Genomic DNA, 19,981 nt, shown 5'->3' with positions numbered 1-19,981 from the left:
AAAGTTAAAAAATTACCTTTGAGGAATACCATCAATGCTTCACAGAAATTCTCTTCTAGAGCTATATCAATTCAGTTGAAAGTAAAATCCAATTATTAATAGTATGTGCTTGGAACATATATGTATGGAAGGATTTATGTATAATCACACTAGAGGAATAGCCTGTCACATAACATAGTGGCTACTTTTTGATCTGTAGCAATTGTATGTGTGTACGTGTATATGTAGTGATTTTCAGTACACTGTTTGATCACAATGTCTGCATGTATATAGAGCCTATCTGGTTTGAAGCTGTTGAAACCAGTTCACTCCATAGATATTATTTTCAAGACAGATGGAAATCATAAATAACTTAGAATTATAACAACACAGCTTGCTTTCTACATTTTAGCCCATATGTCCACTGTGTGTACATTGTCTTTATGTATAGTTTCTGATGTGGAAGAAACTGCTAGGTCCTTAGGATCCTGGAGAAAGCCTGTTAATTTCTCCAACAATAAAGCTACAAACAATTGTTCAGTGTTCTTGGAATTAAGAAACTCTCCTAATTTATATTCTGATTATTACTCTCAACAACAACAATAGCATCCATGAAAAGCTCAATGTTTATTTAAAACAGATGCAATTATGTTAAATTTTTAAATATACTTTTCATTATGGAAATGTTCAGTCATTCACCAAAATATAAATCCCCATGTACCTGTTACCCCACTTCAATAATTATCAACATTTATGATTCACTTCGAATAAGTATTCAGATAAAGGGATTACTTTTCTGAAACCATGTACTTTAATGACAGGGTAGAAAAAAAGAAATAATGCTACTTTATGGCTAGTGACTGCATTTTGAATCATTGCACACTTTGGAGAGCCAGATTCTCATAATAAGAGATTCTCATAAGGGAGAGAAGTAAATTTCTAAGAATATGAGTGATTCTTAGCCATATAACAAATAGTATGGCTTTTAACATTTTTCATCCCCAAAGTAAAATGTTATGATGTAGAAAAATGTATTCTGCAACAGATTATTTTTACTTAGTCTATTACCTGTAAATTTGAGAGGAAATGTTTTTAAAAATGCCTTGCCGTGGCTGCAGGTATGTGGTTCATATTCTCCATCTCCTGTTTCTGATGCTCAGTGTGCAGGCAGGTACTCTCCATCTCCCTTTTCAGTGTTCTGGGTTTGACAGTTAATATGTGCAACATTAGGACTTTCCTGACTTAATAGGACAAACTGAGTAGAATTTATTTGATAAAAGAAAGGAATGTCTAATACTAATCACATCAAATAGCAATTTCAATTTTTGAAATATGTGATATTATATAAGATCAATCCAATACTTTCCTTCTTCAGTCTTTCTGATTTTAATCTCTCAAGCCAGACCTGCCAAGCTCATGCTAAGTCTTATTAAAGACTTGGACTCCATGACTAATTTGTTCAAAACTAAAACTTCTGATTGTACTTTGTTCATTTCATTATCGAAGTTTTAAATACTTCTTAAAGTTCTTTTGACCATGTCTAATCTTAGAAACAAAATTTTCCTTTGTTTTTTCTATTTTATTACTCCCAGTATAGGACCCAAAATATGATTTGATTTCTGATATAATGTATCAAATAAATAATGTCTCATGATAAAATGCCCTATTTTTTTTTTCCATGAATGTAACTTAGCTTCTGGGACCTTCCCCATGAAGATTTTAAAGTTTATACAGAAACACAGTTTTTCTAAATTCTGACTTTGCATGGTGAGGAAGCTTTTCTTATGTAGCTTTCTTCCATGATCCAGACATTGGGGCCAGGCCCCTTCCATTTTGTGATGTAGATGTCTTCTAGGACCTGGTTATCATCTGCTTTCAGGCAACAAAATAGAAATAGCTTGTGGAGGGGACCACCCACACCTTGAAAATCACCTCTCAGGAATGGCATATGTCATTTCCATTCAAGTTCCATTTGCTACACCTAACTGCAAGGAAAGGTAGCATTCTTGGCTGCCCAGGAAGAAGAGCAGTCCGAATTTTGATGAGCAGATGACAGACTGCTGCTGTACCTGAATCCTGGGCCTGGGCTTCACAATCTGATGTGCCTTAGCAGAGGGGAGAGAAGTGAAAGGTCTGAGTCTGACTCTTATTGAGGGCCATGGAGATACAGACATGGACTGTTTGGTTTCTGTTTTACAGATCATACCTAGCACTGATGCTGATGGGATTGTTGGGACCTTATTGTCAGCAGGAGAGGGAACCCCAGTGGAGGAAGGAGAGACAGAGAAGGCAGCTCTTCCTCCTGGGGAAGAAGCAAGCTTGGAGGAGACCAAGATTGATACTGTAACCACAGAAGTCATAGATAGTGACAGATCGCAACCAGAAGAAACTGAAACAGCAGCAATTCAGGTAAGTGTCTTAGTGAAATGGAGGTTCTAGGGAGATGGCACCAATTGGAATGCTCTATTGGTTAATAGTGATAACTCTTTTGTATGCAGAATAGGTTTGTAGACATTTTGTGGCATACTTATCCATAAAAGAAAAAAAATTCTCAGAAAGAGTGGCTGCAGCATTCTTTCAACGTCAGCATTGTGGGGTTCCACACAAGCCCCCAGTGCTACGGCAAACTGGGCTTAAGCATGGATGGAGAGAAAGGAAACTATTGAATAAAGCGATGAGGTATAGGAATAAGCACATGACAAAAAGGATGAGAATAGAGGGAGGAAAAGGGAATATGGTAGAATAATAAGGTTCTGTGGATAAAGTGAGAAAATAGCCATCAAGTGCTTAGCCCAGTGGCAGGCACATGCTGAAAACCCAGTATTGGTAGTTAAATCATATTACTATGATTACTATTTTGTGGTTGTTATTAAAGTGCCCCAAATTCACCCCAAATTAGGCTCCTTTCACCAAAAGCCCATCCCCATTTTCCTTTCAAAAGTAAAATGGGTCATTAATCACATACACAAAGCTGGACTCTCCCCCAGCTCTTCACATCTTCAGAGAAGCGTTTAAAGACAACACATCTATCTATTCCATGACTGTGGGAGCCTCAAACCCAGTTGTGAAAGGAAGGACAGCTCTTCTAACCCTGTGTTTCATTCCTCTGTATTCTAGAAGGTAACAATGAAGAGTGGGCTTAATGTTATGTTTTCCATTTTCTGGTTATTTTATTCATAGTAAATTTCCCAAAATCTCTCCAGGGTTACTCAAAGTTTAAACCTGAATCATCCTACTAGAAAAACAGCAGGTCGTATTGGTATTTAGAGAAAAAACATTCTATTTTTTTGACATTTTCTTGTCACAATGGCAGAAGTATTTTTGTGTCTATTGTTAAACTTGTTGAAAGAATATATTATTTTCTCCAAATTGAAGAATAGAAGTGCTATGTCCCCTGATATCTGAGGAAATAGAGAACTTGTTTGAGAGTTAATAAACATCTCTAGACTTCCATTATGCAAGGGAAATTCCCTTCCTTGCTCATTTTTGTTAAAACATAAAAAGAAGATCTTGATCCTTTGATTCTGCTTTCCCAATCGATAGAGTCCTTGGAGTGGTGGGTGGGAATTCTAATCCCTTAAACTGTGACTGCAGCATAGCTCTGATGATTATCAACAAGTAAAAGACACATAGGTTATCTCCAAACACCTGGCCTCCACATTGTTACCAACAATAGTTTCTGTATTGTTCTGGAGTCCCATGGGACCCTGGGGAAAAGCAATCACAGGAGGTTAAATGTCAGCTTCAAGTGCGTGTTAACATTCAGTGGGACGAGAATTGACCGCTGCAAAACTGATACCACCCTTGGACCACTACTAAAGCATTTCCTTTCAGTTCTGTCTCCCTCTGTGGTGTCATGACTCACCATCCCTCCCTGCAGTCTCCTGTCCATCTTCCAAGTTTACATAGAAACCTCACTCTTACCAAACTGGAGGAATGTTCAAAGATCTAGAAATTAATCCCAATAAGGGTGTTTGTCTCAGGAGAGATAGATAGAAAGGAGGCCACATCAGGACGAAGGCCCTTCAAAGCAGGAGGCCCAAGAGCCAGAAAGCCTGAGCTGGGTTTGCGGAACAGCAGGTATTTTGTTGAATGAGGGAGGTGGGGAACGTGAGAGCCAAGGAGGATGCAACAGGGAGGATGCAGACATCTTGTCTCCCACACACGTACAGCACCACCACATTTTTCTTCCCTCAGGAGAAGGTCATCCCTTATGTTGTCATAGAACCTGCCTCCAACAATGAAGGGGAAGGAGAACACGAAATAACCATAGGTGCAGAGTCCAAGAAGGTGACTGAAGATACAGCTCTTCCGGGCCCCACCAGCGAGACACCAGAACTGGCCACCGAGCAGAAGGCCACTGAGGACTCCCAGCCAGTGCCCTCCGCTCCGTCTGCAGGCGAGGCCTTTCAGGAAGTGCCTCCTGGCTTTCTCTACAAGGTCTTAACATTTTTAATTTTCTAAATCTGGTGGCTATTTGTCCTTCCTTTGCTTCGAGGCCTTTTGGTCAAAACTTGGGTTTTCCAATTTTTACTTTTGCTGTTTGCAATACATATTCTTTCTCTGTACTGTTTTCCCCTCCATCCCAAGATCATATATTAACATGGTAGGATTTCCGTGCTACTGGACAAGGAAGAACTACAGTGATGTCTTTTTATATTTTAGCAAAAGATAATTAAACAATATGCCCCTTGGTAGAGAACGGGTTAATGGCTTCCACCTAGGTGCCCTCTCAATCTCTCCACAGAGCCCTGTGAGTGCTTCCAGCCTCATCTGCATTGGGCTGGATGATATACCTCTGGAGGACAGGAAACTCAAACCATCCACTCAACTCTGGCACCTTGTTACAGTGCATGACACAGAGCAAGGAGCCAATAAATGTTTTAAAAGTGACTAAATATGTTAATGGACTTGTAATAAAAGGAATTAAAAAGAGGCCTAAATTCATGCGCAGAAGGTTTTGCTCAGAGAGACCATGAAGTGGCTACTCAAGCCTTCAGAAATCGAAGAGTCCTAATGAAAATAAATAAAGCAAACAGGCAGGCAAGCAGTAAATAAAAACACAGGCTTAAAGCAAGTGTTAAAGGCAGCTAATCCTCCCTAATAGAATATGGTTGGGAATTTTAAGTTCTATAATTTGATTTTACATTTCAAAATTCAGAACTTGTTCTTTTAAAAAGTGTTAATTTTTTTGTGCATGTGGAGATGGGATTGAATAGTAATAGTCATTCTCTTTTTCATCTTCTCTACTCACTAGAAAGCAGCTGCTACTTTGCTCCCTCAGATGGGGATGGGGTGGATGAATTATGCGGAAGAAAAATCAGGTGGCGAGTGAGGTCATGTGTCCACTGTGTTTTGTTGGAATTAGAGTACAAGAAATGGAGGATGCCATGTGCCACTCAAGGCCAGGTTGGCTGGGCCATTGCTGCCTGCAGTGCACACTGAGGAACACCACCAAACCTCACTCTCCCAGCTTCAGTTTTCTCATCAGAAAAGTGGATTTGGGAATAAAATAGTCATTTCAGTGCTGACATTTACGATTCTGCATGCAGAAAACGCATTTTAAAAGATGATTGATTGTTTACTCTCATGGGTGAGGTTGAGGGGACGGAAATGAGAGAAATAAACCTGGGTATGACTAGATAGTTATTCAAACTGTGTGCTGGAGGTTCATTTTTCTATTGTTTCTATTTTTAAAAAATTTTATAATCAAATTTCAAAGAAATCTTTCAAAAAGAAACAGACCAGCGTGATAAAAAGGTAAGATAGAGAAAGAAGTGTATTTACGAAGAGATTAAACACAGGGTTTAATTAGTGATTCCATTATAATGCACAAGTGTTTTTCAAAATTATTAATTATTTGACAAAAGTTTTGGTTAGAGAAGCATTCTGCTAGGAATTCTTAGTTCAGTTTAGAAAACAAACAATAATAAAGCATAAGTGATAATAAAATGCAAATCTCTAACAAAAATATAACAAATTAAAATTTAATTAACATACGACCTTTCATCTCTAGCAGAAGATATTGCTTTACTAAGTATACAACCAAATGGCTTCAGTATCATTCTGTAGCATCTGTTTTAAGTAAACAGAGTAGGATTTCCTTTTGTCTTCAGAGGCCTTCTCCTCCCTTGGGGTGTGATACATATCTTCATCTTTTTTTAATCCATCTTGGAGATGCTTTTAAGATTGTCTGAGGATCATCTGACTAGGAGACTTTGATTTTACCTCTATTTTTCTTTCTAACTTATCAGTCCTTTTGCAATATTTCACAGGTGGAAGCACTTCATGATTTTGAGGCAGCAAATTCTGATGAACTTACCTTACAAAGGGGCGACGTGGTGTTGGTGATCCCCTCAGATTCAGAAGCTGACCAGGTAAAGGATGAGATTGGAAGGTGCTGCAGTCTGTATTTGCTTTTTCCTGAGGATCGATTGGACACAGTAACTTCCTGAAGACATTTTCATTTTCTGAGATGCTGCAAGGCAGCTTTGAAAAGAGCTTAAGGGATTACAATCACAGCACACCAAGAATTACAGGTTTTTAGGGTACCTCTTTTGGGATGCTGTTAGAGCGTTTATTTTTTATACAAATAGATGACCATTTCTTATTATATATCTACTCTCTAGGTATGTTTTCTCTGAAACACTAGTCTTCAGGAAATGCAGACACTACCCATGTGCACTAAAATTCCCCCTTCAAAAGTAGTTGCCTCTGTAGGTGTGGAGACTGACAAGGAAAGAACATGAGGGAGCATCTGGGAATGGAAATATCTTGATATTTTATATCTTGATAGGGGCATCAGTAACACATGTGTGTGCATTTGTCAAAACTCACTGAACACTATACTTAATCCTTGCATTGCACAGTATTTAAATTGTATCTCAATTTTGAAAGATTCTTTGAAAAAAAAATCACCTATGGGGAAAAAAGTTACCTCTGAGCACAGTGGTCTAATGTTAAGGAACTGAGAACTCCATTTTGCTCTTGTTCATAAGATTTGTGTCCTCTGAAATGTAAATGTGCCTATTAACATGTTTTTCTGGAGAGAAGAGCTATAACTTACATAACATTCTCAAAGAGATTTATGAGCCCTTCCCCCAAGTAATAAAGTCACTACTTTTGAAGTTAAGGCTTACCTGTCCCATGTTTTGTTCTTTCTCTTACCAACATAGATCAGGTGCTGGGTCAAACAAAAGAGTCTCTACCACAATAAAGTTAAATTAGAAATTAATAATAATAATATCTATAAAAGCCCCCAAATATTTAAAAAATTAAAAAATACACTTTTAAATAATCCATTGATCAAAGAAAGCACAGTGTAAGTTAAAAAATATTTCATAGTGATCATTAATTTCTAAGTTTTCAGCCTAAAGATAAAAAGAGATCAAATGAAATGCAAAGTACATAGGTGGAAGGAAATAAAAATGAATCCACAAATAGATGTAATAAAAACACACAGTAGAAAAATTAATAAAGCCAAATGGTAGTTCTTTGAGGAGATTAATAAAATTGTTAAAATCCTTCAAATATACTTTAAGAAAAAAAATTTCAAAGTGGAAATTACCAGTATCAGGCAAAAGTATCTGGTTATCTCAAAAACCCCATTCTCAACTTATAAAATATATGAAAGATATGTTTTAAATATATAAAACATAAAATATAAACTTTCATTTTTATTTTTACATTAACCATAAGTTACCTTTTAAAGAAATTAAGAGGCAAAAGCCTTTACCATTTCCCATAGTGCTGATCTGCCAGCGATAATTCCTCTCAGCTTTTGTTCATCTGAAAATTTTATTCATTTTTATTTTTAAATATATTTTTTCTAGAGAAAGAATTCTGAATTGACTAGTCTTTCAACTCTATAAAAATATTGTTCTGTTGTTTTCTAGTCTCTACTCTTTATATGACACCTAATTTTTAATATAAACATGTATATTTTTTCCTGAACTGATTTTAAGAATTGTGTATTTTTGGTTTTCATCATTTCAACTGTAATGGTTTAGGTCTTGTTTGTTTTTTTTTTTTATATAGTTTTTATGCTCGAGGTTCACTGAGCTTCTTAGACTTGTATCCTGATGTTTTTCACTAAATTTGAAAGAATTTTTGGCTGTTATTTATTAATTTTTTTCTCTTTCCCCTTTTTCTCCCATCTCCAATTATATACTTGTTGGACTTCTTGATGTCTATAACTGTTCTTTTTTTGTTAAATATTTCTCTCTGGTACTCAGATAATTTCTATTGATCTATCTTTAAATATAGTGACCCTCTCTTGTGCTACTTTGAATTTTCTGTTACTCTTATCTTATGACTTTTTCAGTTAGGATATTATTTACACAGTTCTGTAATTTCTATGTTGTTCTTTTATATAGTTTCCATTTCTTTGCTGAAATTTTCCATCTATTCTTATTATTACTATCTTTTAATTAAAATACATGAACATATTTATAACTGCTTTAAATTTCTTACTGCTAATTCCCAAAGCTGGGCCATCTCAGGACACATTTCTATTGATAGCGTTTTACTATTGAATCATATTTTCCTATTTTTTCTCACCTCTAAATTTTTTTTTTAATTGATACTGGACAGAGTAGGTAATCGTAGAATCAGATTTTGTTTTCTATCTCTGAAGATTATTTCTTCTAGTGGGTATTCAAACTACTGGATAATTACCTTAAATTCACGGAAATTTGTTTTATACTTTGTTAGGGTGGGTCTATTTCAATTTGCCTCACTCTTAGATAAATTCGAAGTCCTGGCACATTGTCTCTACCTTTAAGACATGGCTTGTCTGGGCTTTCAATAGAAATTCCAAAAGGTTTATAAAGTCCCCTAACCTTGTGGGACTTTATAAACTCTGTCTCCCCTCCACTGGCAGTTCCTGAATCTCTACCTCCTTTCTCAGCCTTCCTGCTGTTGCTTTCCTCAGGCTCCTTGGGGTGCCCCTTATGCAGTCACAGCTTGGGGGCAGCTCAGGATTTCAGGGAAGCATCTCTGCATATTTGGGGACCTTCTCTGTAGCTCTCTCCTTTTCAAGATGTCCCCCATAAAAATATAGCTGTTCTGGCAGCCCTCAACTCTATCTGAATGCCCCATATCACACAGATGGAGAAGAATCCTCAGGGGGAAAGCTATACCAGCAAAGATCTCACTCAGTACAGTACACTATTTTCAAGAGTTAAATATTCTCCAAACCCTCCCTGCTTGTAGTCACTCTCAGTGCCTTCAAATAGTTGTTATATATGTACAACCCCACTATAAAAACATATTTTGTAATGACTAGTTATTTTTATATATAAATAGTTGTATATACCTATACATATACATATTAGATATATATAAATATATAGTCATTCTAGTGAGTTGTGCTGTGTGGAAGCATTTGTCTGAGACAAGCTATTTTTACATTTTACCAAAACTAGAAATACTTAATCTACCACATATTTTAAGAAGTTAAAATTTAACTTTCTATATTTGCCTCAGTTAAAGATTGATATTGGCTAATATCTAAATTGTATATCAGAATATATGTTTTGGAATATTTCTTGATTATGTGCCAGTTCTTTACAATTTTTCTTTATTGAAACAATTTTAAAATGCATGACCCTACTTGGTGCCATTAGATTTTTTTTACTCATCATAAATGAAGTCAAATATAAAATATAGACACTTGCAGGGAAAACCTTACCTTTTATGTGCTTATTACAGGTTTAGCAAATATTTAGTTATCCCCTTTTACTTTAAGTATAACTTTGTCCTTCACATATATAACATAATAATTTTAAAGAGGATACTTTTCTTCATCAGCTAGGATATTATCAGTTATTTTCTTGAGTCATCCTTTTCTCAGTGTTCAAAAATTGGCCTGTCTAAATCCTTATATTTCTTGTTTATACAGCAGCATCAATTTATAGTCTCAGATTATATCAAAAGGGAATGTATTCAGCTTCTCCATTTAATTTTTGATACCTCATTTTATCTGATGTACTTGAACTATATTGGGAATTGGCTCAGATTAAATCTGTCTATCTCTCATCTTAAGTGGGATCTCTTTCGTGTATTGGTTAACATAATAAAGATAGTCATTTCCCAGTAGTTTTGCTTCATACAGTCTGTATGTTTCCTATTATTCCTTCAACTCAGCTTTTTCCAAAGACTTAGCTTATCTTCCATAGGCCAAAGGCAGATGGCAGCCTCTTTCTCAATTTTACATATCATCTCCCATGTTGTATGACCACATACAGATGGATTCTTTAACATTTCTTTGACAAAATGTCTGCATTTCTATGATGATTTTTTCTACAAGATGTTTATGAGGAATTTTAAAATACATGACCCTACAAACCGCTTTGTACTTTATATGAAGTTGAAAAATTGGATATAATAGCAACAACAAACAACAGTAATATCAGGTAACATATATCTGTTATTATTTGATAAGCCTGACAGTTTATAAGTGGTTTATAAGTGGTTATTAGGGTTACATGGTATGAACTGAAGGACGGAGTTCTTTCTTATTAGCAAGTGGTTCAGGATGAAATATGAGAACTTCCATGGACTTGTTGGCACTATATTGTAACCCAGGGTCCTCAAGCCTTTTTTTCATTGTGATCCATAGGACAGGAAGCGTTCCCATGTAAGACATGCTTTCACATGGTGTTCCTCTCTTTGTATTGACTATAATTCTAATCCTTTTCTTGTAAGAATTCCTGTCATAATCTGGTTAGCATCAATTACCTATACTTTATACAAAATTGTAATATTAATGTCAACCTCAATTAGCCTTCCCACTGATCTCAGCACAGAAGTTTGTATGTAATGTAACATCCTGATGCAGAACCACAACACTTAATTAAACGTATTATTTTATTGTTGGCAGTTTATCCCAGCAGCGGACCTTGAAAGCCCTGTCTTTGTCTTTCAGGATGCAGGCTGGCTGATAGGAGTGAAGGAATCAGACTGGCTCCAGTACAGAGACCTTGCCACATACAAAGGCCTCTTTCCAGAGAACTTCACCCAGCGCTTGGATTAGGGCCAAAAGTATTGTAGAAAGAGCCTGGTTACTGAGTTTTTAAATCTTCATGAAACCCTGAAGAGTTCACTTTGCTATTACACTCTTAATGATTTATAGACTGATGTCAGACAGTGCTTAGAAGGATATATCAATGGAGCATGTGTACAAAAAAAGTGTAAAAAAAAAAAAAGGGAGAAAGTCCTCACTGGTTCCCATGTTATTGAGAACAGGTTTGTTTGTGCTTTGTCCAAGCTGTAGATACTCTTGTACTTGACTCCCACCCGTCAATTCTAAAGTAGCTTTCTCCGGACCAGAACCTTAATTTCTCTATGGTATTGAGTGGCTGCCCTGCAAGAGAGATGATGAATTATCCAGTAGTACAAGATTATCTTATTCCCTAGCACAGGTGTGAGCACGTGCACACTCTCTCTCCCTTTCAGGTTTACTGTGTTTAAAACTAAACTGCTGCAAAAATTTTCAATGTTCTTTTCCAACACATCTCTCTCTTTCTTGCAGAACTAGCTCGTGTGACTATGTGCCTGTAGAGATAGTCACACAAGCTAGTTCTATCACTCCTAGATCTACGTGTATGCACAAAATGACATATACATAGTTACTTTCTTTCCTTTGTAGCTCTTTGCTTCTCAAGTGTCATTGATACATGCATTGCTCTTATTCTGTCTGGCATTACAGTTGTAGTTTTGCTTGAGAGCAAAACCAGACATCTCATTGCCAAAAGAGTTGACAGTATCTGTGTTCGTAACGTGCATTTTTCAGGGTGCGATGACAAATAGCATGTCAGAGCTGCTGCCCCTTTGGAGAAAGTAGCCTGCTTCTCTAGGGCAGCTGTGGCTGGAGACAAGCTAGCTGGGATGAGCAGCTAACTTCTTAATTTCTGCCTTTCAGAGATTTACTAGATGATGGGGCATATAAACTCATTCCAAAAGAACACTTAAAACAGCTCCTCTATATTTCCACCTTCTTATATTTATGCAACTCATCTTCATGGATTGTCCTAAAATAAGATAGGTGATGTATGCTGTATCCACAGATCATCTGTAACGATGTTTCCAGTGCTGTGTCATTCCAAATAAACCTTTGGTCAGCTCCAGCCATCATCCCAGTTCCTTCTGATGAGTCATTTGTTTTGGAAAGCTTGTCTCAGGTGGATGCACTACTTGAAACAGTTGATGTTGCAGTTGTTATTTGTGCAGAAATCTGCTTGTTCCTCTGGGTTGTGCTCCACAGTGCCCCTCTCTTGCCCCAGCCCCTCCATTCCAATCATTGCTGGTCACTCGGTGGTCCCTGCTGCCCAGCAATCACTATAGCACAAATAACAACTGGGAGGCTGTGGCCCCCAGTCTGTCTATCATAGAAAATCTGACGACCTTCATAATCAGCAATTTCTTCTCACACCAGCCTCATATTTTGGTCACTTTTCTTTCTGACATGTTTATGTTTGTAGGTACAGAAAAAGAAAAATAGATGAGATGAAATAGAAAAGTCAGTTCACTGGATCATTGTTTATGGAAGAGAATTCTTAAAACAAAAATCTTTCATTTGGTTTAGACTCTTTTCTGCCAATATAATTCTGTGTACACAGTGGAATGCGCATTATTAATTTTTTAAATTTTGGTATGTATTTCTGATGCATGGTTTAACTTCTAGTGGATTACTGATTTTGATATTTCAGTGTTAATAGGGAAATACCTATTATTGACCCAAGGTATTTCCAGGAGCTAATTTTCAGGGAAGTTGGATCATCATGAATGCTAGTCTAGTGCCAGAAAATAACATGCACTGCCCAGTGGCATAACTAATAATTCAGCAAATAACGTGCAGCATTGTATTTATAGTAGAAAGCCATTTCTGACATTGAGAATATGTGTGAGAGGTTGAAAGCTAAGACTGACAAAGTAGTTCTTATTATAAAATACACCTAATGTTCTACAAAGATAATTGTCGTGTCTCCTGGAGCAGCTCATCTGAAATTTGACTCACATTCCTCCCCACAGCAGCTCTCAACATGTACAGTTTTCCAGGACATAGCTTGTTAGATAAGTTTAGCCTACACCTGCAACATTCCTAGATGAATTCAATAAGTTCTTCCAAAATGGTATATTTTCAATTAGCTATTTTGTCCTGGTGTATAACCTTTAAAAAAATTTAACACCAAATAAAAGTAGTCAGATTACTTGTTTCAGGAATTTTCAAGATCCTAGATTTTCCAAAGCAGTGAAAATTAAAGGGATGAGGGGTTAGAAGATGAGATAGTGGTATTCTCCAGAAATATCCGTAGATATGGAGTGAACATTCATTTCCATTTCAGTGGATTTTCTAAGGGACATGTGAATAGTTTCAAGGACTTCCTCTGGTTACTAGTTTGGAAGTTCCTTCCACTTTCCTTTTTTAGTTAGTCTAATTCAAGTTCTCAGGCCACCAAACCACAGTAAGCACATCACCTGGTCATTTATTGTCGAGTTCGTAGCTATGCTTTATTCCAAAGGGCTTTGACCTAGGAAGCCCTATATGAGCCTCTTATATTTTACAAACCCAGTGGCACTCATACCTTCAAATAGTTTAAAGGACCTCCAAAGAATCAGATAAAGAAAGCCTGTGGTTTTAATTAAACATAAACCTTCTGGCATTCCTACCAATATCACATGTAGACATGCATTTAAACCTGAGTGATGTATATAATTGCAAAGCAAAGCCCTCTGACGGTTTGAATTTTTAACACTATCTCAGCATAGACAGGGCCCTGGGAAGAGTTCCATGCACCATGTGGTCACATTGCTTCCACTGTGGTCTGCTCTTTGTGACAAAGCTGGCACAGCTTTTGAGTGAACCAGAACACCACATCCATCCTGTCTTGGGTTGCCAGGGAGAGTGTGCAGGTTCAGAATTTGGAGCCCTTTGAAGAGGCCTATAATCAAGCTATTAGAAAAATTCCAGCATGACCCCATGGCCCATTCTGATGGCCCATTAAAGAAAAGGCCTTTGGGAAACTGCTGAAGTTATGATAAATCAATGAGGTTAAAGATGACTGGAGCTCAGTGCTTTATGCTGCACAAATTGCATGGCCAAACACCTCGAAACCTTAGAAACAGACTGATTTGTCTTCCTAGGACTCTGCTATTTTCAAAGGAGCCCAAGCTGCCTTCTGGTTTTTACTTGAAACCCAACAAAAATCTTACAAACATTCTGTACCAACCCTTAGAGATGAGCCAATTACACAGTTTTCCTTACATGATGGTATAGCTCCTGCCTTCCCAGCGTGATGCAGACTCTTCCTGGGACTCAAAGCAATTATAGCAGACATTTGGTAGCTGCATGGAGAAGATAATAACCAATATTCTCTTAGCAGATTTAGAGAATTGAGAGCCAAGTGGTTCTAGTCATCCTTGACCACTGCCTGTCTCAGACCTTCTTGATAATTATTTCATCATGCAGCACCAGGCTGAGTGAGCCCTGGCTGTTCACGGGCAACACTCCTCAAGGTACACAGCGAGAGTGCGATAAACTGTTCACAAATACTAGAAAAAAATAATGCTGGCATAAGCTTAATAGTCCATCCAGATAGCTTGTGATCCATTATCCATCCTTTTTAAAAATTACTTAGTGGCAGCACATGTTGATGTTTTTAGTTTAAAAGTGAATCAAAACTACTCTGAAATCTGTGCAAATGGAATCTTGAAGTATTTTTTTAAAAGATATCTAAAATTTTTCTTGGTTTCGAAAATCCAGTTAATTCCCAGTCTCCTAAGATCTCAGGTCCAACACTCAGGCTGTATTATTCCTCTAGTCTGGGTCAGAGCTGTGTGGTTATTGAGCCTCCCCAGCTCCCACCGTGGCGGATCTGCTGCTAACTCTAGACAACCACTTCCTGATGTATTGTAATGCCACAGAAAAACCTGTGCAGTGCAGGAACTCCTTGTCTATAGGACACTGCCACGTGGCTGATGCCCTTATACACTTTCCCTGTCAGTAAATACCATTAAATGACGTCTTTGTGCTCTGTTCTCCAAAAACCTAACAGTGACCACTAAGTGATTTCTGTGACATTTGATGATGCCACCAAACTTCTCCAAATTCTAATATTCCAAGATATTAATTTTCCTTGTTTTCCTACCTCTCTGATTGTTCTTTCAATGTCACCTTTACTAATTTTTCTCGTTTCTTCCAGCGGATGCTGGAGTGGGGTGTGAAGCAGGACAGTATCAATCTCCATCCCTCAATTTGTATACTAGATGACCAGAAATATTTCCTTTGGAATATCTGATTATTGCACCAAGTCCACATGCTGATTTATTCATTAAATATTTGCCAAGCTCTTGCTAAGCATCAGTTACTATGCACTGGGACTACATTTACTAAGACTATACTCATGGAACTTCTCTCAACACCTCACCGCAGCATACCACAGAGGATTCCTCCATCTTCAGAACCTTAGGCTTGAGACTTGGGAGCCTGCTCTGTGCTTCCTTTTCCAGATTACAAACACTTGCTTCAGTCTTTTCCCTCACAACATCATGAGACCCTGCACTTTAATCCCTGCTACCTGACTTAGGAGTGGATGGCACCCTGCCAAGGAAGACCATTTGATTCTTCTTGCCTCCCTGATCTCCCTACTTCCCTTCATCCCAGCTTGCCTGCACTCCTCAAACCATTTTACATCCACTGATGTCAAAATCTCATCATCCTCTCTTTGTCTACCCCATGCACCCCTCTGTCTCACACACACACTGACGATGAGTATCTATTGTATGTCATATCAAATCTCCATGCCTCTGTTTGGCTTTCAAAATCCTCCATGTCTTTACTAATACTTGTCTTCTGCTTCCTTCAGACAAGTCTCCTCACTCGCCCTCCCACTGCACCTCTACATTCTGCTTACCAGGTTACAACCTCCCTCTCCTGCCCTCCCCTCATCTATTTGCCCCTGAAACTCCTTCTTCCCAAGACATAGCTCAGGTCTCACTTCCTCAACAAAGCCTTCTCCATCAGTCCATTCCTCTGCTCTCTTAATTCATTTAGTGTAAAACTGATAACATTTAGCCCTTCATGTCCCTGACTACCTAATAAGCTCTCCATAAACCTTCTTTGTATTCTGGATGCAGTCCTGAGACCGTATATACAAGTTTGCCGAGCAAATGAATGAGAGTGTATGTGATCAATTAGTTCAGGGAAGTCCAGAAATTCTAATCCCAGGATCAGCATGGACTAAAACCTAAAATTCAATCTAAGAAGAAAATACAGAATGTTCTTGTGACATTAAAGAGGGGAAATTTTCTTAAACAAGACTCCAAAGTACATGGCCAAAAAAGTTTGACTATAAAAGTTTTTACTTTAAACAAAGTTAGATGATAGACATGCCGAGGATATTTGTAACAGCCAAAACTCGCAAAGGATGACTATCTAGAAGACATAAACACATTCAAGTCAACAAGAAACTAATAATAATAATTAACTTTAATATAAATTTAATAATTTAATTGTTTATAATTTTTATATTTATAACATTAATAAATTACTAATGTTAATAGTAAATATAATAACTAACTTTTTTTGCTTGTTCGTTATTTGTCAGATACTCTCCTAAGTATTCTGCATGTCAGTTCATTTAATCTTCATAAACCTTTGAGGTAGTTGCTATTTTTACTTTTTGCTAATAAGGGAACTAAGGTGCAGTGATATGAAGAAACTTACCCAAGGTCACACAGCCAGTAATTGGCAGGGCCAGGCATGAGCCCAGATAGCCTGATTCTCACATAGGCTTTAACCCTCCTTTTTGCAGTACCTAAAGGATAAAATAGGCAAGTCTCCAGAGACACTTCGATGGATACCAGCCAGAAAAAAAGACCCTCAGCTTCCAATAATCAGACCAGTGCCAATAATTTCATAAAACAATGAGAAACTGTTGGATAGCCATCAGGTTGCTAAAAATTAAAATGTTGAATAACACAGCTGTCGGAAACCAGCCGACCAAGTCAAACCAGGTCCCTGAATGGGGAAGCGGGGACTGAGAAAAAAGAGAAGACAGACAGGGTGCAGGAGGGAGAACAGATCTCACAACTGTCTCTCTCAAGTTTATTTCTTAGGCTCCTTTTTATACATATTCTGTTCCTTTGTGTATCCCAAGATAACATAGTTAAAATAACATCTTGAAGATCAAGGTACAATCGAAACTCCCTTCGAAACTCCCTTCAACTCCCTTCCTACCTCCTGTTTCTAATCTTAATCTTCTTCCTCCTGGAATTCCTCAGAACCAGCCTTTTCCCTTTTATATGCAAGCAGGCCTCCCGAGATAATCCATGCCCTCCTTTGAATTTTGGGAGCTTTAGCTCCCTACACACAGCCCTGGACAGGATTTAGTGAAAATATGCCTGTGTATTCTATGTGTCCAGCAAGTTTGGGATTACAGTCCCAGGAAATACTCTGGGCATGAAGAGACCCTCTGAGGTGTCTGTCACACATTGTTGGTGATAGCCGGGTGTGGGCAGCAGTTAAAGTGCCTGTGACTGGGGAGTGGATGAACACAACACAGTGGCTACAAGCTGTGGAGCAATGAGCAGCAGAGAGGAGGAGTGAATTAGGTGTACAGACAGATGTACAGACATAGATAGATATGATGGTAAGTAATTTGTATAAATGTAAAAATACATTAGTCACAAACAATACCCTATAGTTTCCACAGATGCTTAGGCTTGAAGAACATACATCATACACATTAGACTGAGCATTCATGAGGGAACTGAAATGGGGAATGAAGAGGAAAAAGAATGAAATAAGTATACGAAATTATATAACATAACTGGCACAGATTCACGATGATAGTGTGCCGTGCACTGAGAGATCTGACAGAAAAATATGAGAACTCAGGTTAAAAACCACAAGCCAAAAAAAACAAGAATAAATAAAAAAATATATACCATGGAGAGACTCAGAGCACTGATTTCAGGATAACCTGTTGAAAGCTCTAATTTAAGCTTTGAAATGTAATTTATGACAGCCCATAACCCTTCAGTCTTAGAGAGTGGTTTTAATTACTCAATTAAGAACAAGGTGACACAAGAGAATTTATTCATTTTCTTCAGTGCTTGTGGAAAATGAGGCATTTTCTTTCTTCAGGGAAAAGCCACACACACTGGCTGCCAGCTGACACCTAGCTGGCCCTGACCATTGTGCACTGGTCTTGGAGTTGTCCTCGCCCTAAAGGCAATGTTCTTCTCCAAGACAATTGAAGCAAACCTGGAATGGGGATGCTACCACATTTAAGAGCCCTGGATTCAGGGACTAACACAAACCATGGGGAGCTTAGTGATATAAAAATGAAAGGAGATGTGAGAATTTAGTTTTTAGCCAAGAGATTTTCTAAACCATAAACAGCTACCCCATCCTTCAGACAGGCATATTAAGCATGTTCTTGATAATTAGGATTTTTAAAAACCATGAAACAACAAAAAAAAATTTTTAATTATAAAAAACTAAAGTTGAAGCATAGTGGGGTGGTGCAGACATCTGACAAATTTCAAATATCCCCAAGAGAATTCTACTTTGTATGCATATTTAGATTTACTAAGGGTCTTCTCTTTAATTTCTAGACAGGACCAGGACCATTTACCTGTAAGATTCAACACAATCAGCCTTTGAGATCTACTGTAGTTGTGTTCATGTACCTGCGTGTGCACATGCGTGTGCGTGCACGCATGCGTGTGCACATGGGCTCTCTTAACGGATCTGTTCACAACCTCCCTAGGTGGGATTTTGAGCATTGCCTTTACACTGGCCTGAAATAAGTTTGCTGGAGTAAGGCACTTGTGCAGCATTCAGGGTAGGTAACAAAGCCAAGGGCTATACATGCCCTCACAAGACTCTTAGGAATTAATGTGTTTTTGTCAAGGAACATACCCAAATAGAACATTCCTAGAGCAGTATCAAATCAAGAGGAAGAAAGCAACATGAATCATTTTTGAATAAAAATAGAAATGATAAGCTTCCCTTTTTCTTTCTGCTACATCTGTTATTTCAATATCTGAAGTACCAGTTTAATTCAGAATCACAAATTATTAGATCTGGAAGAGACCATAAGTATTACCCAATCCTATTACTTGAGACTAGGGAAGTGGGGACCTTGCTTACCTACAACTATCACGCACGTTTAGAATACAATTGGATAAACAGGTTTCCTGCCTTGCATTTCGGGGCTCTTTCATTCATTATGCTGAGTCTTTGATGTTAATAGACCTCAAAGAGGCTCCAATACAGAGAAAGAGGACATGTATAACATACCTTCAATGGCCAGGAGGGGGTGCTAGAAGTTAGCATAAGTAACTGAGTAACTACTTTTTAAGCAGGAATCATGGAATTGCAAACAAATAGGGAGTATAACAACATAACATTTTGCATTCAAATGCAACAGCCCAATGAAAAGAGAAATTAATCCCTGGATCACAAATAGCCCAAAGGATTACGAGCACAGGCTTTGGGGACTGGCAGACTTGGTGCAAGTTCTTGATGTATTCTTTACTAGCAAGGCCACCTCATTGAGTCACTTAACCTCCCTAAGCCTCTGTTGCACCTGCAAAATGGAGATGAGTAATCCCTAATGCTTGCAAGGAAGAGATAAATATGTACAGTCTTTGACATTCAATAAAGGATATTTGTTGTCATTTAATGGATTGATGATTTCTGTTACAATCTTTAAAAAAATTAGTCTTTTCTAGAAGGTGATCAACTATTAGCTCAAAAGTGCTTGAAGAAGTTTCTATTACTTTTTGAGGTCCACCACTATTAAGTAAGTGAATGCTCCCCAAGAATGTCCTGTGCTCTTTGCTTACTGGCACATGAAAGTTATTCTTGAATTTCTATAGTCTTTCTGAAATTTTCTTCATGGTCCCTTACACTTTATAGTTTAAAAAGAAATTGTGTATACATTGAATAGGTTTTTGAATTTTTTAGAGCTGGGTTTGAATCTAGGCTTTA

The 19,981-nt window shown here is 37.6% G+C and overlaps 1 protein-coding gene across 2 annotated transcripts in view; it reads left to right on the top strand.

Annotated features, from left to right (window-relative positions):
• The window catches only part of AMPH (amphiphysin), a 196,190-nt gene extending 185,176 nt beyond the window's left edge, over positions 1 to 11,014 (top strand). For both annotated transcript variants that reach the window (XM_006925336.1, XM_006925335.1), the window contains 4 exons: positions 2,179 to 2,388; positions 4,177 to 4,419; positions 6,255 to 6,356; positions 10,907 to 11,014. In XM_006925336.1, the coding sequence (XP_006925398.1) occupies positions 2,179 to 2,388; positions 4,177 to 4,419; positions 6,255 to 6,356; positions 10,907 to 11,014 (663 nt within the window). The remainder of the gene's footprint in view (positions 1 to 2,178; positions 2,389 to 4,176; positions 4,420 to 6,254; positions 6,357 to 10,906) is intronic.
• The last annotated feature ends 8,967 nt before the right edge of the window (positions 11,015 to 19,981 follow it).

The sequence above is a fragment of the Pteropus alecto genome, unplaced genomic scaffold (genome assembly GCF_000325575.1).
Source record: "Pteropus alecto unplaced genomic scaffold, ASM32557v1 scaffold109, whole genome shotgun sequence".
Classification (NCBI taxonomy): Eukaryota; Metazoa; Chordata; class Mammalia; order Chiroptera; family Pteropodidae; genus Pteropus; species Pteropus alecto.
The sequence above is the reverse complement of the archived record's forward strand: the minus strand, read 5'-3'. Positions and strand labels throughout refer to the sequence as shown.